Source organism: Spermophilus citellus, assembly GCF_964194105.1.
Source record: "Spermophilus citellus genome assembly, chromosome: 18".
Taxonomy (NCBI): Eukaryota; Metazoa; Chordata; class Mammalia; order Rodentia; family Sciuridae; genus Spermophilus; species Spermophilus citellus.
In genome coordinates, this window is record NC_138200.1 from 2,659,609 (window position 1) to 2,682,339 (window position 22,731).

Genomic DNA, 22,731 nt, shown 5'->3' on the forward strand with positions numbered 1-22,731 from the left:
AAAACGGATAATGCAAAAGCGAATCATGGTGTAGGCACAGATGCAGCCCAGGGTGACCCAGAGCAGGTGGTTTCTGAACTGATCCCAAGGGAGAATGGAATGAGATGTCCCCACAGAGTGGGAAGACGCCCCTGGGGAAGGAGGCAGGGGCAAAGGCGGGAGGTGGGACCTCCTGGTTCCTCTGTCAGAGCGCAAGGCTTTGTGGGGCAGGAGACGCCAAAGGGCCCCGGGACACGAGCTCTTCCTGGGCTGGCCTCCACTTGCTGCCATTCCCTGGGAGGAGAGGGAGTCCGTCAGTCTCCTGGGTTGTCCTGCTCTGACCACAGAATCTGCCCACTGCCTTCTTACAACAGCTGAAGCAGTGCCCCCTGCGGGTGTTCCTTCGCCTGAGTGGAGGGACCCAGCAGGTGGAGCTGGGGCCCAGGATCCTGAGGAGCCTGCCACAGGGCAAGGAGCAGAGGTGAGGCCAGTGCAGGGCGAGCCTGGCTCAGGCTAGAAGCCTCTACTTCCTCCTCCTCCCCTTCCTGCCCTCGCCTCTGGCCTCACCACTGGACTGGAAAAGGGGGAACTCTTGAGTTGAAAGTCCAGCAGGTGGAAGAACCAGGTCTGGGACTCCTGTGTTCCTCCAGCGTCTGGACACATGGCCAGCACTGGCGGGGGCCTCAGGGTCCCGGGGAGCTTGGTGCTACTGGTAAGTCCTCCCCTTCTCAGGAAAGAGCTTGGGTTGCAAGGAAGGGGAGACTGGTGTGAGGGAGCTGGGTCCTGGGACTGGGGCCTGAGGAGGAGGGACTGGTCTCCTGAGGAAGGAAGGCAGATGAAGGCTGGGGGAGACGGGCGAGTCTTACACCTAGGGTGCAGGCACACAGGGAGCCGCAGAGGCCGACTCCCAGTTGCTGCAGTGCACCCAGAGCTCCAAGATCATTGCTGACTCAGACCCAGGGTCCAGGCCCAGCCTCCTCCCTCAGACCCAGGGTCCAGGACCAGCCCCCTCCCTCAGACCCAGGGTCCAGCCCCCAGCCTCCTCCCTCAGACCCAGGGTCCAGACCCAGCCTCCTCCCTCAGACCCAGGGTCCAGTTCCAGCCTCTTCCCTCAGACCCAGGGTCCAGCCCCAGCCTCCTCCCTCAGACCCAGGGTCCAGGCCCAACCTCCTCCCTCAGACCCGGGGTCCAGGCCCCAGCCTCCTCCCTCAGACCCAGGGATCCAGGACCAGCCCCCTCCCTCAGACCCAGGGTCCAGGCCCAACCTCCTCCCTCAGACCCGGGGTCCAGGCCCAGCCTCCTCCCTCAGACCCAGGGTCCAGGACCAGCCCCCTCCCTCAGACCCAGGGTCCAGCCCCCAGCCTCCTCCCTCAGACCCAGGGATCCAGGCCCAGCCTCCTCCCTCAGACCCAGGGTCCAGTTCCAGCCTCTTCCCTCAGACCCAGGGTCCAGCCCCAGCCTCCTCCCTCAGACCCCGGGGTCCAGTTCCAGCCTCTTCCCTCAGACCCAGGGTCCAGGCCCAGCCTCCTCCCTCAGACTCAGGGTTCCAGCCCCAGCCTCCTCCCTCAGACCCAGGGTCCAGTTCCAGCCTCTTCCCTCAGACCCAGGGTCCAGCCCCCAGCCTCCTCCCTCAGACGCAGGGATCCAGGCCCAGCCTCCTCCCTCAGACCCCGGGGTCCAGTTCCAGCCTCTTCCCTCAGACCCAGGGTCCAGGCCCAGCCTCCTCACTCAGACCCTGGGGTCCAGGCCCAGCCTCCTCCCTCAGACCAGAGGTCCAGGACCATCCCCCTCCCTCAGACCCAGGGTCCAGCCCCCAGCCTCCTCCCTCAGACCCAGGGTCCAGGCCCAGCCTCCTCCCTCAGACCCAGGGTCCACTTCCAGCCTCTTCCCTCAGACCCAGGGTCCAGGCCCAGCCTTCTCCCTCAGACCCAGGGTCCAGGCCCAGCCTCCTCCCTCAGACCCAGGGGTCCAGGACCAGCCTCCTCCCTCAGACCCAGGGTCCAGTTCCAGCCTCTTCCCTCAGACCCAGGGTCCAGCCCCCAGCCTCCTCCCTCAGACCCAGGAATCCAGTTCCAGCCTCTTCCCTCAGACCCAGGTCCAGGCCCAGCATCCTCCCTCAGACCCAGGGTCCAGCCCCAGCCTCCTCCCTCAGACCCAGGGTCTAGCCCCAGCCTCCTCCCTCAGACCCAGGGTCCAGCCCCCAGCCTCCTCCCTCAGACCCAGGGTCCAGGCCCAGCCTGCTCCCTCAGACCCAGGGTCCAGTTCCAGCCTCTTCCCTCAGACCCAGGGTCCAGTTCCAGCCTCTTCCCTCAGACCCAGGGTCCAGTCCCAGCCTCCTCCCTCAGACCCAGGGGTCCAGGCCCAGCCTCCTCCCTCAGACCCAGGGTTCCAGGCCCAGCCTCCTCCCTCAGACCCGGGGGTCCAGACCTCAGCCTCCTCCCTCAGACCCAGGGGTCCAGTTCCAGCCTCTTCCCTCAGACCCAGGGTCCAGCCCCAGCCTCCTCCCTCAGACCCAGGGTCCAGGCCCAGCCTCCTCCCTCAGACCCAGGGTCCAGGCCCAGCCTCCTCCCTCAGACCCAGGGGTCCAGGACCAGCCTCATCCCTCAGACCCAGGGGTCCAGGACCAGCCTCCTCCCTCAGACCCAGGGTCCAGTTCCAGCCTCCCCCCTCAGACCCAGGGTCCAGGCCCAGCCTCCTCCCTCAGACCCAGGGTCCAGGCCCAACCTCCTCCCTCAGACCCAGGGGTCCAGGACCAGCCTCATCCCTCAGACCCAGGGGTCCAGGACCAGCCTCCTCCCTCAGACCCAGGGTCCAGTTCCAGCCTCCCCCCTCAGACCCAGGGGTCCAGGACCAGCCTCATCCCTCAGACCCAGGGGTCCAGGCCCAGCCTCCCCCCTCAGACCCAGGGGTCCAGGCCCAGCCTCCCCCCTGAGACCCAGGGGTCCAGGACCAGCCTTATCCCTCAGACCCAGGGGTCCAGGCCCAGCCTCCCCCCTCAGACCCAGGGTCCAGGCCCAGCCTCCTCCCTCAGACCCAGGGTCCAGTTCCAGCCTCCTCCCCCAGACCCAGGGGTCCAGGCCCAGCCTCATCCCTCAGACCCAGGGTCCAGTTCCAGCCTCTTCCCTCAGACCCAGGGGTCCAGGCCCAGCCTCCTCCCTGAGACCCACGGTCCAGTTCCAGCCTCGTCCCTCAGACCCAGGGTCCAGCCCCAGCCTCCTCCCTGAGACCCACGGTCCAGTTCCAGCCTCGTCCCTCAGACCCAGGGTCCAGGCCCAGCCTCCTCCCTGAGACCCACGGTCCAGTTCCAGCCTCGTCCCTCAGACCCAGGGTCCAGCCCCAGCCTCCTCCCTCAGACCCGGGGTCCAGCCCCGGCCTCCTCCCTCAGACCCCGGGGTCCAGGCCCAGCCTCCTCCCTCAGACCCAGGGTCCAGGCCCAGCCTCCTCCCTCAGACCCAGGGTCCAGGCCCAGCCTCCTCCCTCAGACCCAGGGTCCAGGCCCAGCCTCCTCTCTCAGACCCGGGGGTCCAGGCCCAGCCTCCTCCCTGGTGTGGTGTGTGGGCTATAGACTTTAGTTTCCTCTCTTTAAATTTTTTTAGTACCAGGGATTGAACTCAGGGGCTCTTAGCCACTGAGCCCCGTCCCCAGCTCTAATTTGTATTGTTTTTTTAGAGACAGGGTCTCACTGAGTTTCTTGGGGCTTCACTTTTGCTGAGGCTGGCTTTGAACTTGCAATTCTCCTGCCTCAGTCTCCTGAGCCACTGGGTTCACAGGCCTGCGCCACTGCACTGGGCTTCGATTTCCCTTTTTCCCACCTCTTCTGTATTTGTTGATTGCTTCCCTGTTCCCGGTATTACAAGGTTATATTTTTCTGAAAGTGAAACCATTAAGTTTACGTCATCTTGTCCTCAGCCTGGAGCCAACCTTAGCTCCTGCGCCCTGGAGCCCCACCCTGGCATGCTCTCCCTGCCCAGAGCACTTGAATGCTAGGGTGACCTTTGCTCCCCTCCTCGGGCTTGGTGACTCATGGGGGCGGGGTGGGTTACTCCAACAGGGAAGTGGGGTCCTGTGTCACGGTGTTTGCTCTGGGCTTTCCACAGATTCTGTGCAGCTGGACAGGGTCCAGGGCAGCCGGTGAGTGAGCCCATCGGAATTCACTGTCCACCAAACAAAACAGAAAACCAACCAGGACTCCAACTCCCAGGAACCTCCTAGAGTCTTCACGGAGGTCCTGGTGGTCCACGGCAAGGCCTGATGAACGGGTTGTTTCTGAGCTTGGAGCAGACCTTGGGGAGTGGGAGGGATGGCAGTCCTCTGCTCCTGGGTCTACTGGTTCCCTTCTCCCTCCTCAGCCCCCAACCCAGTGAGAAACCTGAGAGTGGACGCTCGAAGCAACAGCTCCCTCACCCTGCACTGGGAGGTCCCCCAGGGCCCGGACCCCCAGAGCCTCACCTACTGGGTCCAGTGCACTGGAGATGGTGGCAGAAACGAGACCCAAAACACGACAGACACCAGCGTCACAGTGCACGGACTTGAGGCGGCGTCCCGGTACACCCTCTCAGTGTGGGCCGAGAAGGACGGAGTGCCCAGCTCCAGGGAGGCCCTCAACACAACCACAGGTGAGAGGCACCACGTCCCAGTCCTATCTTGTCGCCTCCGTGAAGAAGGGTGGCAGAGGGCATTGAGAAGCTCCAAGGGGGTCAGCTCCTTGTCCTGCACACTGGACGCTTGTCCAGACTTGGGATGCATCGGACTGGACCCTCGGTGACCTGCAGGAGAGACTGGCCGCACCCAGGGTCACCTTTCTTCAGGAGACAGGGAAGGTGTGCTTGGGCTCTCCTGCCTCTGAGTAGGGGTGGAGCAGGCCTTCCAGACCATAATGCCGGGGCGTCTTAGCCACCACGGCTCGGAAGGAGCCAGGGCAGGAGACCAGATGCTGTGCTGTGGGGACACTCTGGTCCCCTGACTCTTCCCCAGTCTCCCACTGGGCCACGTCCTGGAAGCTCAGACCCGGCAACCGTCCCCTGATGGACAGCGTCCTTGTCTAGGCCTTGCTGTCTGATATGGTAGGCACCACCACAGGAGGCTTTTATTTCTAGTTTTTGAGTGGAGTCTCTTCATGTTGGCCAAGCTGGCCGTGAACTCCTTGTCTCAAGTGATCCTCCTGACTCAGCCATCTAAGTGCTGATGACAGGCACGTGCCACCACGCCTGGCTACGTCTGGCTTTGAAGTGTAAGTCCACTAAAATTATAGAGTCAGGTCCACGTTTCATGTAGTCAGGAGGAGCTGGGTGCCACGGCGCTCTCCTGTAATCCCAGTGATTTGGGAGGTTGAGGCAGGAGGATCTCGAGTTCAAAGCCAGCCTCAGCAACTTAGCGGGGCTCTAAGCAACTCAGCAAGACCCTGTCTGTACATAAAATGAAAAGGAGGGCTGGGGGTGGGCCTCAGTGGTGGAGTGCCCTGAGTTCAATCCCCAGTACCCCCCAACCAAACAAAAACAACAATAAACATGGACTCAGGAGTCCTGTTGGAAGACTCCAGTCCCAGCTCTGTCCTCATGGGGCCAGTGCCTGCCAAACTGAGCAGTGCGGAAGCACAGCCATTGCCAGACGTCCCGTGGGAAAGCCCTGGTCTGGGTCCTTGCTACTCAGGTGAGGTCGTGTGTGGGCAGCACTAGCACCTCCTGGGGGCTGATGGGAGACGCAGGACCTCAGCTGCAGCCCAGACCTTCTGAATCTGCCTCAAGACCTCCAGGGATGCACATGCAGGCTCCGTCTGAGAAGCTGGGGTCCAGACCCAGCCCCAGTCCGCTGGGACCGCAAGGAAGGGGAGCTAGGAATGCTGAGGGCCCAGTGTCCCTGGGTCCCCGTCCCTTGTGCTGCTCCTCTGCTCACGTTGGATCCTTCTTGTTAATCCCTCAGCCCCCAACCCAGTGAGAAACCTGAGAGTGGATGCTCGAAGCAACAGCTCCCTCACCCTGCACTGGGAGGTCCCCCAGGGCCCGGACCCCCAGAACCTCACCTACTGGGTCCAGTGCACTGGAGATGGTGGCAGAAACGAGACCCAAAACACGACAGACACCAGCGTCACAGTGCACGGACTTGAGGCGGCGTCCTGGTACACCCTCTCAGTGTGGGCCGAGAAGGACGGAGCGTCTGGCTCCCAGGTGACCCTCAATACTGCCACAGGTGAGAGGAAGGTGCTTTAATCATTTCTTTGTTACAGGGAGGTGGAAGGATGGTTGGGAACTGGCAAGAGGAGGGGAGCCCGTAGAATGGCAAGGCCACACAGGCAGTGAGTGGTGCACGTGTTGTGATCCCAGGGGTTTAGGAGGCTGAGGCAGAAGGATGGCAAGTTTGAGACCAGCCTCGGCAACTTAGTGAGACCCCGTCTAAAATAAACAATAAAAAGGGCTGGGAATGTGTTTCAGTGGTTAAGCACCCTAGGTTCAATCCCCAGTCCCCTCACCCCCACAAAAAGACACATATTGACTCCCATTTTCTGTCAGCCATATCACAATAAAGAAAAAGAGGCTGGTGAGATGAGTCACCAGGAGCTGTTTCATGGGGCTCAGCAGATCCCAAACAGTATCATCTCCCCCTGTGATCGGTATAAGAAGGACCCACGAGGTTGTCCTTAATTTCACACCAGTGTTTCATTCTCTATGTCACTCTCATGGTACATCTCCACTGGGACAAGGCACATCACATAGGATAGCCACTTGGGGCTTGTGCTATCATGTGGGACAATGCGGGTCCGAGCCACCCCTCCCAGCTGCTGGGTCCAAGGGTTATAGAAGAGCTGGAAATTCTGAGGCCCAGAAGCCACAACTGATTTCTCTTCCTATTTCCAGTCCCCAACCCAGTGAGAAACCTGAGAGTGGACGCTCGAAGCAACAGCTCCCTCACCCTGCACTGGGAGGTCCCCCAGGGCCCGGACCCCCAGAGCCTCACCTACTGGGTCCAGTGCACTGGAGATGGTGGCAGAAACGAGACCCAAAACACGACAGACACCAGCGTCACAGTGCACGGACTTGAGGCGGCGTCCTGGTACACCCTCTCAGTGTGGGCCGAGAAGGACGGAGCGTCTGGCTCCCAGGTGACCCTCAATACTGCCACAGGTGAGAGGAAGGTGCTTTAATCATTTCTTTGTTACAGGGAGGTGGAAGGATGGTTGGGAACTGGCAAGAGGAGGGGAGCCTGTAGAATGGCAAGGCCACACAGGCAGTGAGTGGTGCATGTGTTGTGATCCCAGGGGTTTAGGAGGCTGAGGCAGGAGGATGGCAAGTTCAAGACCAGCCTCCAGCCAGTGGCAGAAATGAGATCCAAAACACAACAGACTCTGGGTCTGTGTATGCATTTGGGTTGCGGGTGGAGAAGAAGCGGTTAGTAGCTCCCCAGAGACTAACTGCAGCCAGCGGGAGTGTACCAGTGTCCTTCCCTGTGCTGAGAGTGGTGGTGTGTGATGGTCTTGGAGTGACAGGAGACTATGGGGGCTGCCTGGAGCACACTGCGTTGGGACCCTCGTGAGCCAGATACCAGTGAGCATCACATCCAGGGGTGTTCCGGTCTCAGGTGATGAAAAAAGATGGTCCATAGCGCCTTCCCCTTCTGATAGCAGTTGGTTAAGGTCTAAGGCTCCCGAAGGCCGTCCCAAACACCAGGGTGTGTATCTTCCTGCACCCACAAGGATGTGAGGGGCCAAGGCCTGCCACCTGAGCTCTGTGGGGCTTACATACTGCCAGCCGGATCACTCCATTCCTCCCAGTGTGTCACACATGGAGGATGCACATTCAGATGATCAGGGACATCAGCGTGATGTGCACAGCTCCCACTCTGTAGATCTACATTGTCCCATAGCGTAGCTACTGGCTGTCGTGGCTACCTACACGTAATTAAGTTGCATAAAGTTCCAGATTCAGCCCTGGTGAAGGGCTCCCAGGAATCCCTTCATCTTCCACCAGTGTGCCTACCTTGATGGACACTAGGAAACATCCCCTGTGCCTCTTTAGGGGCACCGATTCTCCACATGAGGGCCCAGCCTTAGGAACTGTTCACCTCCTGGAGGCCCCACCTCTTGTGAGTGTCGTGTGGAGGATTAGGTTTCCACATATGAGTTTCAGGGGAGCACAGCTGTTGTGGTCACAGTACTACTTAGATGGTGGCCCATGTGTTGGCAGTTCAGTATCCACAGAGTTGGCTGGAAATGCAGAATCTGTCTCCTGCTAGATCTGATTCAGAAATTGCATTGTAGCAATCCCTCAGTGGTGTATGTACTCGAAAGTTCTAGAAGCTCTGGTCGAGACCACACCCCCTTATCTACCAGGACAAGCAATTAATGCGGAACTGGGCACTTTGGGGGTCAAGAGTGCCACTGACGGCCACTCTGTAGTCTACACCCCTACTCAATTTGGACTCTTCCTAATTTTTTAGCCCCTAACCCAATTCGAAGCCTGTCTTTGGAGGGTCAGACCAACAGCTCCGTCACCCTGAGCTGGGAGGCCCCCAGTGGCCCCGAGCTTCAGGACTATACATACTGGGTGCAGTGCACTGGAGATAGTGACAAGAATGAGACCCGAAACATGACAAGCACCAGTGTCACGGCTGAGGCACTGGAACCTGGAACCTTGTACCAGTTCTCTGTGTGGGCAGAAAAGAATGGAGTACCCAGCTCCAGGCAGAGTCTCAGGATCGCCACAGGTGAGGACCCCCACCGCCCACTCCCTGTTCTGGTGAGCCATGGGGAACTGGCAAAGACGGCTCCTCCTCTGGGGGCCTGGGCTCCAGCTCTTTGATCCCTGGTCTCCTTGGCCCCACGGAGCCAGGACTATGGGAGAGATGTGGCCACACCTGGGGAATGGCTCTGTCCTAAAGAAGAGGAGCGCTTGTATAGATGTCCCCTGCCACTGGGTGCCGGGCTTCAGGAGCCCAGGCCACTTCAGGCTCCATGGCTAAGAAGCGTCCCTTGACCAGCTGAGCTGCACAGGCTTGGGCGTGAGTGGGCTCTGTGCCCCCCAGGACTAAGACTGTGGAAGTCCTGACTCTCTGCTCCTCCCACCAGTCCCTAATGCTGTGGCAAGTCTCGGAAAACAGGATCAGACCAACAACTCCATCACCTTGAGCTGGACAGCTCCTGTGGGCCCCCCTCATCCCCCGTATACCTACTGCGTCTCATGGGTCAAGACGGGCAGTACTGCTGCGTCCCGCAACACCTCCGATACCAGAATCACACTGACTGCGCTGGAAGCTGGGAGCCTGTACCACGTCACCGTCTGGGCTGAGAGGAATGAAGTCAGAGGTTATGCCAGTACCCTCATGGAGGCCACTGGTGAGACAGGGTCCAGTTCTGGTCCCAGCCTGACTGCCATGGGGGATGGGAAATCACGGGGGGACTTTGAAAGCTTCTGGGAGGTAACGAGAGCTCCACAGCTACGCAGTCTCACGGCAGCTTGGACTTATAGGGCCATTCTAGGAGTCCAGCAACCAGGGATTTTGAAGCCATGGAGCCTGTCTTTCCTGCCTTGGGGAAATAAGCTCTTTTGGATGGGGGGAGCCAGTACCATCTCCTGGGAACCAAGAGTCATCAGCTGGACTATAGCCAGCAGATGGTTCCGGTGAATTTGATGAACAAAAGGGCTCTCAGCTTGCACATGGAGACTCTCAAGTCAGAAGAATCAAAATTACTGACTCCAGAGACTGGGTTCATTGTTGATGGATGGAATCTGGGAGCATTAAACCCTAGGTTGGCCCTTTGGGCTAACAAAACTAAAGTTGGCAGCTCCCACTATCAACCTGGTATGTCCAGGAGTGAGAGGTTTAGATTTTGTGGGCTGAGGTGAGTGGACCTCAAATCCCATCATGCCGTGGGGTCAAGACTTCATAAACTACGGTGATAGAGTCCAAGGGCTCATGGGAGTTGTAGTTTTAAGGGACGTGTTTTCCTTTGGGGAGAAGAAAAAAGGATGGAGAAGACCCAGGGGTGTAACCAGGGGACAGCAAGAGCTCAGATGATGCGGGTCCTCACCAGGCCACACGTTTCTGAGTTCTTTTCTGTGGTCTCTAGAGCCACGGATAACCGGGGCAGCTCAGCTTTGCTGTGAGCAGGAGGCAAGCAGATTCAGGGATTCAGGGAGAAGGTTCTTTGAGGATACACCCACTTGAGGCTCCAACCTCACTTCTCAGCTTCCAATGAGGTCCTACATCTGAAGAATGCAAGTCAGACCAGCAACTCAGAGACTCTGAGGTGGCAGGCCCCCGCAGACTCTCATTCTGGGCTCTACACATACTGGGTGCAGTGGGCTAGGGAGGAGCATCCCCTGAGGGAGCAGGATCCCGCCCAAGACTAGACCAAATCAATGGGCAGGAAAATGAGACTTGGTATGAGGGGGCAGCCCTCAAGCCTGGTATTCTGTTCAACTTTAGTGCGTAGGAGAGGGAGAATATACCAGCTCCACACACAGCCTCTGGGCACACAGGTGACTTGCCCTGCCCACCCTCACTGTGGAGAGGGCCAGGGCCAGGAGAGGAGCGTGGACTATAGGTCCTTTAGGCCCTGGTGTCATGTCTTTCTAAGCTGCAGTGACACCAAGTCCAGGGTTTGGGGTTTAGTTTGAGGGGACTCACGTCCATTTGGGGAGAATAGAAACTGAGGGGAGATGAGGCATTTGAGCCTATGGTTAGTTCTGGGGACAGGTATGACTGGTGGGGTGGCTTGGAAGGCATGTCGGGTGGCCCCCACTGACTCCTCTCCTTCCCTTCACCAGCCCCAGACCCTGTCACCATCACCTCCTGCGTCAGCACCTCTGGGGGGTATGGGGTCATCCTGACCTGGTCCTGCCCCTCCGGGGGCTATGAGGCCTTTGAATGGGAGGTGGGCGGGCAGCGTGGCTCCCAGGATGGATCTTCATGTGGCAAGGACGTGTCTGTGCTCGGTCTTGGGCCGGCTCAGTCCTACCCGGCCACCGTCACAACTATCTCAAATGGAATGAGGGTATCGTCTGTCCCCGAGACCTGCAGCACCGAGAGTGCAGGTGAGTAGGAGTGGGGTGGCTTCCGGGCCCTGCTGGGAGGGTACACACAGGGCTCTTTGGTGTGTCTGTCTGTCTTTTGCTTCCTGATTTCTCTAAAAAGAGCTTTATTGAGATATTATTCACAGAACACACAGTTCTCCCAGTACGAGGCAATTCAGTGGCTTTCAGTGCATTGGTAACATCGTGCAAACATCATGCCTTCATCCCCGAACACTGCCATGCCCTGAGGAGGACACTCTGTCCCCTTAGCCATCACCTCCTAAATCCCCGTTCTCAACCACTGAGCCCTAGACAGCCTCTAACTTCTATCTCCATAGATCTCCGTCTCCAATATGTTTCCTATCTCTATAGATTTGCTTCCCTGGATGTTTTATAAAAACAAAATCATTCATTACGTGATCTTTGGGACCTCCACTGAGCATAATGTGTTTGAGGGTCATTTGTGCATGAGCATGCATCAGTACTATCTTTTTATTGCAGAATAATACTCGTGGATGTATATACCATGTTGTTTTATTCATTCATCAGCTGATGGATCCTTTGTGCCATTTATACCTTTTGGCCTCTGTGATCAGTATTGCTATGACATTTGTGTACAGGTTTTTGTGTGGACATGTTTTTATTTTTGTTGGGTATATGCCCAGGAGTGGAATTGGTGGGTCATATGGCAACTGTGTTTTTTGTTTTATTTTGTTCTTTGTGGTACTGGGGATAAAACTCAGTGAACACTTAACACCAAGCCACATCCTTAGCCCTTTTTGTTTTTTATTTTGAGACAGGGTCTTGCTAAGTCACCAAGGCTGGTCTCAAACTTGCGACCCTCCTGCCTCAGCCTCCCAAGTTGCTATGATTACAGGCGTGTGCTGCCACCCTGGTGTGGTACTCTATATTTAACTTTCACATTTTTACCCAAAGTGACTGCACCATTTTACATTTAGCAATGGTGCTTGAAGACGTCTGCAGCTTAGACTTTGAAAAGTCTGATCACGTGTCATAACTGTGGCTATAGACCTTGCTTTGCCCTGTTCATCCCTTCCTGGAGTCAGGGTGTCTTCTAACAGTGGGCCTCCAGTCTGGAGAGGGAGTGACATGATGATACATGGATGCCACTCCAGTCTGGGCTTTGCCAGATTCCATTGCTCAGCACTGTCCTCCTCGTAGCAGCAAGGGTTCCTCAGAGGACAGATGCTCTGCTGCGGTGTGGTAGGTCCAAGTTCATAGGGAGGCAGTGCCCGTGGAGGCTGTGTGTCCTGCTGGAGCCCGTGCACCAGCCTGCCCAGGACTATTGAGCAGCTGTAGCCGGGGTCTCCATGGTGATGAAGACGGGTGGGGGCTTGTGTCCCCCTGAGGCCAGGCATTTAAGGATAGATGTCGGGTAGCTGTGCCCATCAGAGCCTGGAACAGCCAAGGCCTTAGGCCCACCAGACCTCGATGGTCCCCTGCGGGGAGCCCTTCCCCTCAGCAAACAGGACCTCTGGAAGTCCAAGCCTCGGGCTGGGGGAAAGTGAGTGTCAGGGAGTCCCCTGAGCCTTGGCTTTGGCCTCTGTTGTCATGGCAGGCTGTCCACCTCCACCCATCAGATGCCAGAAGCACTCCCACTACCAGGCTGTGACACCCAAAGATGTCTCCAAACAATGTGCACAGTCCCTAAGGGGCAACCTTGCCCTGTGAGAGCCAGTGGTTGGGACAGCAAGGGGGTCCCTGTTTGGCTACCAGCTCTGCTCAGAACAGGGTGTCTTTGGATGGGGACCTAAGGGCATGAGAAGGGAGGTCGGATCAAGGCAGCTTCAGAGGAGGTTGCCCTTTCCCTCCTCTGCCTGAGCTCCTCCACCCCAGGCCTCTGAGCACAGCTGGGCACGGACAGGTCAACAGACGAGACTTGGGCTCTGAAGGCTCCCCTTGCCTCCTCCCCCAGGGGTCATTGCTGGAGCCATTGTGGGTGTCCTCCTGTTTCTCATCCTGGTGGGCCTGCTGATCTTTTTCCTGAAGAAGAGGTGAGACTCAGTGCAGGACTGACCACCTAGGGTGTGGGACAAGGCAAGGAAGGGTGAGGATCCATGGTCCCAGACTAGTGCTGAGCCTTACATCCCAACATTCTTTCCCCAGGAATAAGAAGCACCAGGAGAAGGCAGTGCCCAGGGATCTGGTGTTCGGGTGAGTAGAGGGCTTGGGGGACCATCTAAAAGGATTGCTGTCAGATCGTATCAAGGGGTGCTTGCTGGTAACTGGTCAGATCAGAGGGCAGGACCAGTGAATCCACCCCGAGCAGCCTCAGAGAGGACTAGTACCCTCTGCAATGGGGCCCAGGCACTTCCTAAGCACTTCCTGGGTCAGGTCCAGGACATCCCTGCATGCCTCAAATACCACCAAGTATGGGAAGCGTGTTGGACACTCTTCTAGGAACGGTTCCTCCTGTGCAGTTTGCCCTCTAGCACGGGAGACATTGAGTGAGAGAATATAGGTTAGGATGCATGTGTGAAGACAACAGAAGCCACAGAGGGGACAACACCAAGACAACAACGTGACAGAACACCAAGGAGGGAAACAGAGGGGACACCAGAGGTACAAAGACCTACCAGGTTTACGGATAAATAGAGTATTTAAAAATGATCATATTAGCAAAAATAATCTATAGAATCTGCCAATCCCCATCAAATTGCCACTGATAGTCTTCACAGAACTAGAAAAAAGAAGTCCTAAGATTCATATACAAGAATTAAAAGACCCAGGATAGCCAAAGAAATTTTGAGTAAAAAAGATGCTGGGGGGCAGGGCAGGGGGCTGGGGCTATGGCTCAGTGGTAGGGCGCTCGCTTAGCACATGTGAGACCCCGGGTTCAATCCTCAGCACCACATAAAAATAAATAAGTAAAATAAAGGAATTGTGTCCAACTACAACTAAAAAATAAATATTTAAAATAAATAAATAAATAAAGGTATTGTTTCCAACTACAATTTAAAAATATTTAAAAAAAAAGATGCTAGAGGCATCACAATACTTGATTTCAAATTATACTACAGAGCTGCAGTAACAGAAGCAGCCCGGTGTTGACATGTAGATCGATGGAAAAGACTAGAAGACACAGAGACAAACCCCCACAGACACAGTCCTCTGATCCTTGACAAATGTGCCAAAAACATTCGTTGAAGAAAAGACTCCTTTTAGTAAATGGTGCTGGGCAAACTGGATATCCATACGTAGAAGAATGAGATTAGATCGCTGTCTCTCTGCACAAAAGTCAACCAAAACATGGGTCAAAGACCTGGGAATAAGACCAGTCTGCAAGTGCTGGAAGAAAGCCTAGGTGAACAGTCCAATACGGAGCTTCCTCAACAGGACTCCTGGAGCCCAGGAAGCAACACCGAGAATTAATAAATAGGTGGCCTCAAACTTAAAAGCTTGGGCACAGCAAAGGAAACAAGAGTGTGAAGATGGCCCGCAGAATGAGAGAAAATCTTTGCCATCTGCTCTTCCAACAGAGGGTTGACATCCAGAAAACATAAAGAACTCAAAGCATTTAACATATACACATAAAACCCTAAACAATCCAACCAATAAATGAGCAAATGAACTAAATAGACATTTAAAAGGAGAAATACAAATGTCCAACAAATACATCAAAAAATGTTCAACACCTACAGCATCAGGGAAATAAAAATGGCATTAAGATTTCACTCCACTCCAGTTAAAATGGCAATAATCAAAAATACAAATAATAATAAATGCAGGTGAGAACGTAGGGGAAAAGGAATACTTTTACACTCTTGATGGGGTTGTAAATTAGTATAAAGACTATGGAAATCAGAATGGAGGTTCCTTAAAAGTCTAGGCATATCTGGGTGCTATGGCACACGCTGTAATCCCAGCAGCTTGGGAGGCTGAGGCAGGAGCATCTCAAGTTCAAAGCCAGCCTTAGCAACTTATCAAGGCACTAAGCAACTAAGTGAGTTCCTGTCTCTAAATAAAATACAAAAAAAAGGCTGGGGGTATGGCTCAGTGGTTATGCACTGGGTTCATTAGTTGATACCTCCCCCCCAAAAAAAAAAGAAAAAAGAAAGAAAGACTAGGCATGGAACCACCATATGACTGAGCTATACCACTCCTTGGTATTTATCTTGGAGAACTGAATCATCTTGCTACAGTGATACATACACACCCATGTTTACAGCAGCAACACTCACAATAGCCAAACTATGGAACCAGCCTAGATGTCCATCAAAAGATGAATGGATAAAGAGAATGTGTCATACGTACACCATAGAGTTATACATACACAGAGTTATATTTGGCCACAAAAAAATGAAATTGTGTCATTTGCAGGAAAATATAGAAAACTGGATGCCATTGTGTTAAATGGAATGTTTTTTCTAATATATGGAAGATAGAAAAAAATTTTTTCTAAATGACCTCATGGAAATAGAAGGCAGAGCAGTGGAGACCTGCACAGTAGAGGGAGGGGACCAGGGATAGGCAGGGCGGGGGCATTGGGGAATGAAGCTGGTCCAGGGAGCTCGTGTGTGTGCATGAACATGTCGCGATCAGTTCCCTATTGTGCATGATCACAATGCACCAATAAAAACTGTGAAGTCGAGCAGCTTCACACTCACAGGGGCAAACAGGTCTACAAGCCAAAGAGAAAGAAGGGATGGTAGCAGACACAGAGCAGGGGAAGCCACGGCTGCAGGCCCTGAGACACAGGAGCGATCTGCTCTCAGAACCCCGGAAAAGGGAATAGGGGAGTAGTCCTGAAAGACAGGAGAAACACCGGCTCCTTTAAGAATATTTCTTAAAATTTCAACCGTGGCAAGCAATTTACCGCTTTCCCCAGTTTTGTGCCTATAGTGCAGCAGCACTCCGTGAGCTGTGGTTGTAGCCTGCTGTCCAGCTCCGGAGCTCTCTTCATCTTTTTTTTTTTTTTTTTTGTATTGGGGGTTGAACTCAGGGGCACTCCACCACTGAGCCATGTCCCCAGCCCTATTTTGTATTTTATCTAGAAAAAGGGTCTCACTGAGTTGCTTAGTGACCAGAGGCTGGCTTTGAACTTTCGATCCTCCTGTCTCAGCCTCCCAAGCCGCTGGGATTACAGGCGTGTGCCAAGGCGCCCACCTGGCAGCTCTTTTCATCTTACAAAACTGAAACTCTGACCCACTGAACAGTAACTCCCCACCGGCCTCCTGGCCCCTGGCGCCCAGTGTGGGCTTGACTCCTGTGGGTGGTCCACTGCGACTCTGTCTTGCACACAGTCTTCAGGGTCATCAGCACTTGCCCATGCCAGCATCTCTTCTGTCCTGCGGTGAAGAGAGTTCCCCTGTGTGTGGGGAACTGTGTCGTGTTGATCCACTCATCCACCAGTGGGCATCTGCGTTGCTTCCACCTTTGGGCAAATGTGCCTACTGCCACCGTGGCCGTGGGTGTACAAACATCTCTTTGAGTCCCTGGTCTCATTTCCTTGGGGGTCTACACCCAGAAGTGGCATTATTGGATCAAAACTTTATCTTTAATTCCCAGAGCACAAGATTAAAGGGGGTTAAAAAACATTTCTCCTTTCCTTCCCGACACAGATTTCCAGAGGATATCCTGGCTCAAGACTTTGCTGATCATGTTAGGAGAAACGAGAAGGACAGCAACTGTGGGTTTGCAGAGGAGTACCAGGTGGGCTGGGCACAGGGGCCACGCTCAGTTCCCTGTGCCTCCACCCAATCCAGACCTTCCCGCACCCTTTGGGTTTCAAGCAGCAACACGGACCTTGTTCAGTTGTGCAGATATTATCAGGAGTGGTCATCTTTCCAACATGTTGACATCTTTTTTTTTTGGCTGGGGAGGGGGTACCAGGGATTAAACTCAGGGCACTTGGCTACTGAGCCACATCCCCAGCCCTATTTTATATTTTATTTAGAGACAGGGTCTCACTGAGTTGCTTAGTGCCTTGCTTTTGCTAAGGCTGGCTTTGAACTCACGATCCTCCTGCCTCAGCCTCCTGAGTCACTAGGATGACAGGTGTGCACCCCTGCGCCTGGCTCAACACGTTGACATCTTAAACAATGATGAGCTCCTTACGGCAATTCCCCCACTCCCACTGGGGTGCTCTGTCTTTCCCCTGATGCCTGTCCCTAACTTCTCCCCACATCCTCTCAACTGCCCCACAGGGTGGGTAGCACATCTCTTCTATTTTTGTGGGTGACACAGAATCCCAGGGTGTAAGGGAAAAACAGGAAGTGATGCTGAAGAGAGACGGGGAGCCCTGGGGTTCTTGGGGAAGTAGGGATAGTGTAACACCATGCACCCCCTTTTCCTCTGTCCCCAGCAACTGGACCTGGAAGGTCATGGCCAGTCTCAGATGGTGGCTTTAGCTCCTGAGAACAAGGCCAAGAACCGCTACAGAAATGTGCTGCCCTGTGAGTTTTTCATTTCTGCTATCTTCATCCCCAGCCCAGCCCTGATGTTGTCCACACTCCATTCCTGGTCCTCTTCTCTATCCTTATGAAAGACAAAGCTCCTCCCCTTGGTGGGCTCCTAGCCCACTCTGCCAGCTGGGGTCCCTCTGCCCCTCTCAATCCCTACATAGCTCCCAGTGTCTGTCTGTATCTGGGTGTGTCTTCAGTCCCTGGGTCTCAGGCTTCTCTCTGCCTCTCTGGGTCTGTGTGTATTTTTTGCTAACGCTGATTTCTTCTCCTAGATGACTGGTCCCGGGTGCCCCTGGAACTCCTCCATGAAGAACCAGGCTCTGACTACATCAATGCCAGCTTCATGCCTGTAAGGTGGGGGCTGGGGCCGGAAGGATGCTCAGGGAGGCTCACTGGTAAAAGCTGAATCATCAGATGACCCTTGATATGCATGTTTTCCTCAACCAGGGACTCTGGAGCCCCAGGGAGTTCATTGCAGCCCAGGGCCCTCTGCCCCAAACTGTGGGCGACTTCTGGCGCATGGTGTGGGAACAACAGAGCCACACCCTGGTCATGCTGACCAACTGCATGGAGTCTGGCCGGGTAAGAGGACCTCTGTCCCAGACATTTACTCAGTGTAGATCCTGACACACACCTCTCTGATTCCTCCACTATGACCCCAGTGTGGACCCTCCTCCACGCCCTCCCGGCTGTCCACCAGATGACTGGTGGAAGGGTCTTAGTCCCTTTTCTGTTGCTATAACCGAGTACCATAGACTGGGTAATTTATAAAGTCTGGAGGCTGGAGGCTGAGGAACACGGAGCAGGCATCTGGAGAGCACATTCTTGCTGGTCCTAGCGTGGGTGGTGGAGGGCATCACACGAGACAGAGCAGCAGGCTAGCTAGGCCCACCCTCAAGACCCCTGTAGCCCTCACCACCTCCCAAGGCTCCACCTCCAAATACCATTACCGTGTGAATCTGGGGACGAGGTTTTCAACTGTTTGGGGGACAGGTTCAAACCTCAGCAGGGAGTGGAGCTGACCCCTCTGACCTTGGGCTGGAGGGACTCCTGGCTGGCATGCCTCTGTACCTGGCTGCCTATGGGTCCCACCTTGAGCAGAAGAGCCGCATGCAGAGGCCTTCCCACTGACTGTCCTGTCCTCCACCAGGTGAAGTGCGAGCATTACTGGCCTCTGGATGCTCAACCCTGTACTCATGGGGACCTGCAGGTGGCTCTGGTGGGTGAGGAGGTGATGGAGAACTGGACGGTCAGGGATCTGCAGCTCCTGCATGTGAGTCCCTCCAGTCTGCATGCGCAGAGCTCTCCGTGAAGTCAGACTGCAGGGCGCCCTGCAGGCACGCTCTCCCACTAACCCTTCCTCCTTCCAGATGGAGGAGCGGAAGACTCTCTCTGTGCGTCAGTTCCACTACCTGGCCTGGCCGGACCACGGTGTCCCCCAACCAGACCCCTTGCTGGCTTTCTGGAAGGTGCTGCGGCAGTGGCTGGACCAGACCTCGGAGGGAGGCCCCCCCATTGTGCACTGCAGGTACACATCACCCTGGCACCCTCTCTTGGAGAGAGCCCCCATTGGGACTCAGGGAAGGGTGTTAGATGGATCCCTGGGGACTTGTAGAGAGGTGGAAGAGGAGGAGGAGGTGAATGCAGAGTGATGAGGGTTATAAAGCAGATTTAGATGATGATGAAATCTGGGGTATAGTCAGTTTGCTCTCCAGCAATGAAAACAGGATGGAGGAAGGCAAGGAAGAGGAGAGAGGGAGAGGGAGGAGAAAAGAGGGAGAGGGAGAGGGAGGGGGAGGGGGAGGGAGGGGGAGGGGAGGGGGAGGGAGGGGGAGGGAGAGGGAGGGAGGGGGAGGGGAGGGGGGAGGGAGAGGGAGGGAGGGGGAGGGGAGGGGGAGGGAGAGGGGGGGAGGGAGAGGGAGGGAGGGGGAGGGGGAGGGAGAGGGAGGGGGAGGGAGAGGGAGGGAGAGGGGGGAGGGAGAGGGAGGGGGAGGGAGAGGGAGGGAGAGGGGGGAGGGAGAGGGAGGGGGAGGGAGAGGGAGGTACAGGAAGAGAGAGGGAGAAGGAGAGAGAGAGGGAGAGGGAGAAGGAAGGAGATGGAGAAGGGGAGAGGGAGAAGGAGGGAGAGGGAGGTACAGGAAGAGAGAGAAGGAGAAGGGGAGAGAGAGGGAGGGGGGAGGGAGAGTGAGAGAGGGAGAGGGGGAGGGAGAGGGAGGTACAGGAAGAGAGAAAGGGAGAAGGAGAGAGGGAGAGGGAGAGAGAGGGAAGGAGAGGGAGAAGGAAGGAGATGGAGAAGGGGAGAGGGAGAAGGAGGGAGAGGGAGGTACAGGAAGAGAGAGAAGGAGAAGGGGAGAGAGAGGGAGGGGGGAGGGAGAGTGAGAGAGGGAGAGGGGGAGGGAGAGGGAGGTACAGGAAGAGAGAAAGGGAGAAGGAGAGAGGGAGAGGGAGAGAGAGGGAAGGAGAGGGAGAAGGAGAGGGAGAGAGAGGGAGAGGGAGAGAGAGGGAGAGGGAAGGAGGGGGAGGGGAGGGGGAGAGGGAGACACTGAAGATGAGGATGAGAAAGAAAGCCTGAAAGAAGAGCAGGTGTGGAAGGCAGGAGAGCAGGGAGCAGCACGGATTTGAGGAACATGTGACATACCCTGTGCTTTGCCTCCCTGTTCCCTGTGTTCCTGGGGAGTGTGCTGAAGCCTGCACAGAGGAGACTCCATCTGCATGAACACTTAGGGGATGAGGAGAGGGGATGGCTCCACCATGACAGTCTCTGAGTTGGGGTGTCCTTCCGATGACAGTTGACATGAGACACAGCCAGTCATGCTGGGCCTTGGCACAACCTCACAAGGGGCCTTCCTCCTGTTTAAAGTCTGACTTATTGTCTTCAAGGCCAGGCTGGGATTCCTTTCTGCCTGGCCCCTGGGGGGGCCATAACCACTCTCTGCACTGTGTCCAGAGACAGACCCTGTCGCCAGGTGGGGCCCCCAGGAGATGTCCCCAGTTTCACATGGTCCCTTCCCTCCAAGTGCAGCTGCATAGCTGGTTAGTTAAGAGGATTAACTGGAGCCACAAAAAGCAATGAAGCACTAACATGTGACAGCATGGATGAACTCCGGAATCCCCGCATTCAGTGAAAGTCAGAAAAAAGACACCTTGTCTGACTCTATTAATACAAACAGCCCAGAACAGATAAATCCACAGAGATAGAAAGCAGGCCAGTGGTTTTCAGGGGCTGGAGGAGGAGGGTCTTGGAATGGGGCGTGGGGTCTCCGCTGGGGATGGAGTAAGTTTTGTGACTGGAAAGAGGTGGCAGTTGAACAGCTGTATGTGTACGACTGCCACTGGATTGGTCACATTAAAATGGTTGGTTTTGCGTTTAAAGAAGTTTAGAAATGATTAGATCGGGAGTTAATCTTCCTGGGCCTGGACCTCAGCTTGTCATCCATAAGTTACATGGCCTGAGAGATATGGGGTCATCTCCCCAGTCTCCATCTGTAAAACAACCATGCTCCTTAGGCTTGGGAGGGACGGGAGGGTGTGCAGCACTGAGAACAGGGCCCCACAGAGGAAAGAGCCCAGCAGTCACTGTCACTGCTACCCAGTAAGCAGCCCCACCTGGGCACTGAGATCCTGGCTGCTCCAGCAGCAGCTCCCTGGAGTCAGCCTCCACACCTGACTTCCCTCCCCTCCTGGCCTTGTCCCTGCCTAGCGCTGGCGTGGGTCGCACAGGCACCCTCATCGCCCTTGATGTCCTGCTTCGGCAGTTGGAGTGCGAGGGTCTCGTGGGGCCCTTCAGCTTCGTGAGGAAGATGAGAGAGAGCCGGCCATTGATGGTGCAGACTGAGGTGATGGGGGTGTGGGGCGGGGTGAGGCGGGGATGTGGGGGCTGGGGAGGCACCCCTCATGCTCCATGCCTTCTCCCCAGGCCCAGTACGTATTCCTGCACCAGTGCATCCTGCGGTTCCTCCAGCAGTCAGCCTCAGCCCCCGCCCAGCCGGAGGCCACCTACGAGAATGTGGCAAGTCTCACCTATGAGAACGTGGCTGCCATCCAGGCCCAGGAGCTGGAGGTTTAAGTCAGACAGGCAGCTGGACCTGCAGCCCAGCAAGACTCAGCTCTGAATTCCCACTGCAGCCAGATTCCTGGACCCTGGGGAGACCAGCGGGCTGGGACCCGGGACTCCCAGGCCCTGCTGGAGGAGTGCCCTGGGAAGCCACAGTCCTGTTTCAAAGAGGAGAGGGGTTATGGGTCTTCAACTCACAGATCTGGTGGGAGCCAGGACCTGGATTCCTGGTCCTGGCAGGAGGAGAGAGGTGGTAGAGGATTTCCTAGTGTTTCATTGCATTTTTTTTTTTTTTTTTTGGTACTAGGGATTGAACCCAAGGCCTTAGGCATGCTAAGTGCTTTACCACTGAGCTACATCCCAGCACTTTTTATTTTATTTTAAGACAGAGTCTAACTAAATTGCCCAGGCTGGTTTGAACTTGCCATCCTCTTGCCTCATCCTCCAGGGTGGCAGGGATACAGGTGTGTGTCTCCAGCCAGGTTTAGATTTCCTAGTTCTTTAAGGGAGGAGGAGGCTGTGGCCATGAGTGCAGGCTTTCAAGGAACCAGGCTGGAACCTGGATTCTAAGTGTGGACTTCTGGTGACCTGAGGAGCAAGGGCAGGCAGGATCCTGCCCTTCCTTTACCTCAGAAGCCAGCTGGTCTTTGTGACCTGAGGTCACAGGGCTCCCTCTGTCTGGGCGTCTGGGCACCCCAGGCTCTGCACACATTCCCTTCTATCCCAGGCCTTATTAAACAATGTTCTCCCCAGAGCTGCTCCGTGGATTTCTGGGTCCAGAGATAATTTTAGGGTGGGAGTGGGGAGTGGGCTCCTGATCTAAGGTCCTAAGCAAACTGTCCTTGGGAGGAAATTCTTGGGATCCCTAGTTTTGCTGGTCCAGTCTCAGAGAGGGCTGTGGATCTGGACCTGTGTGCAAGGTCAGCCTGTGGGCCGCTGTTCTGAGCTCAGGGCTTGGGTTGGGGTTTGCTTTAGAGGGAGGAAAGCTCTGGGAGCCCATAGGCTGGCGGCTTTGATGCCCCGACTGTGTGGTCTGAGTACTCCACCAGGTGGCTCTCCAGAGGAGGTTCTCTTGGGTCCTGGGACAGTAAGTCCTGGACCCAGATCTTTTGGTTGTGCCAGGTGTTTTGTGTGTGTATTGTGGAGTTGGGGATCAGTGTGGATGTCAAACGGCTGGACCAGAAGATATTAACTTGTAGGGCTCCAGGATCCACATCAGTGGGCGCCATCGTGGTTCCCGGGTGGGGCGGGCCGAGGGGCGGGTCGT

The 22,731-nt window shown here is 55.7% G+C and overlaps 1 protein-coding gene and 1 long non-coding RNA gene across 2 annotated transcripts in view; one reads left to right on the forward strand and one right to left on the reverse strand.

Annotated features, from left to right (window-relative positions):
* Positions 1–22,731, reverse strand: part of LOC308637603 — a 62,530-nt gene that overhangs the window by 12,130 nt on the left and 27,669 nt on the right. The window lies entirely within an intron of this gene.
* PTPRH (protein tyrosine phosphatase receptor type H) lies at positions 641–21,476 on the forward strand (the record flags this gene model as incomplete). The annotated part of the gene is made up of 18 exons (XM_081274080.1): positions 641–691; positions 4,077–4,110; positions 4,329–4,595; positions 5,899–6,165; positions 6,831–7,097; positions 8,410–8,676; positions 9,038–9,304; positions 10,740–11,006; positions 12,922–13,000; positions 13,113–13,160; positions 16,568–16,658; positions 17,311–17,401; positions 17,683–17,759; positions 17,858–17,992; positions 18,561–18,683; positions 18,781–18,938; positions 21,111–21,246; positions 21,327–21,476. 18 exons carry the CDS (start codon positions 641–643, stop codon positions 21,474–21,476), a joined length of 2,775 nt encoding a protein of 924 aa, XP_081130206.1.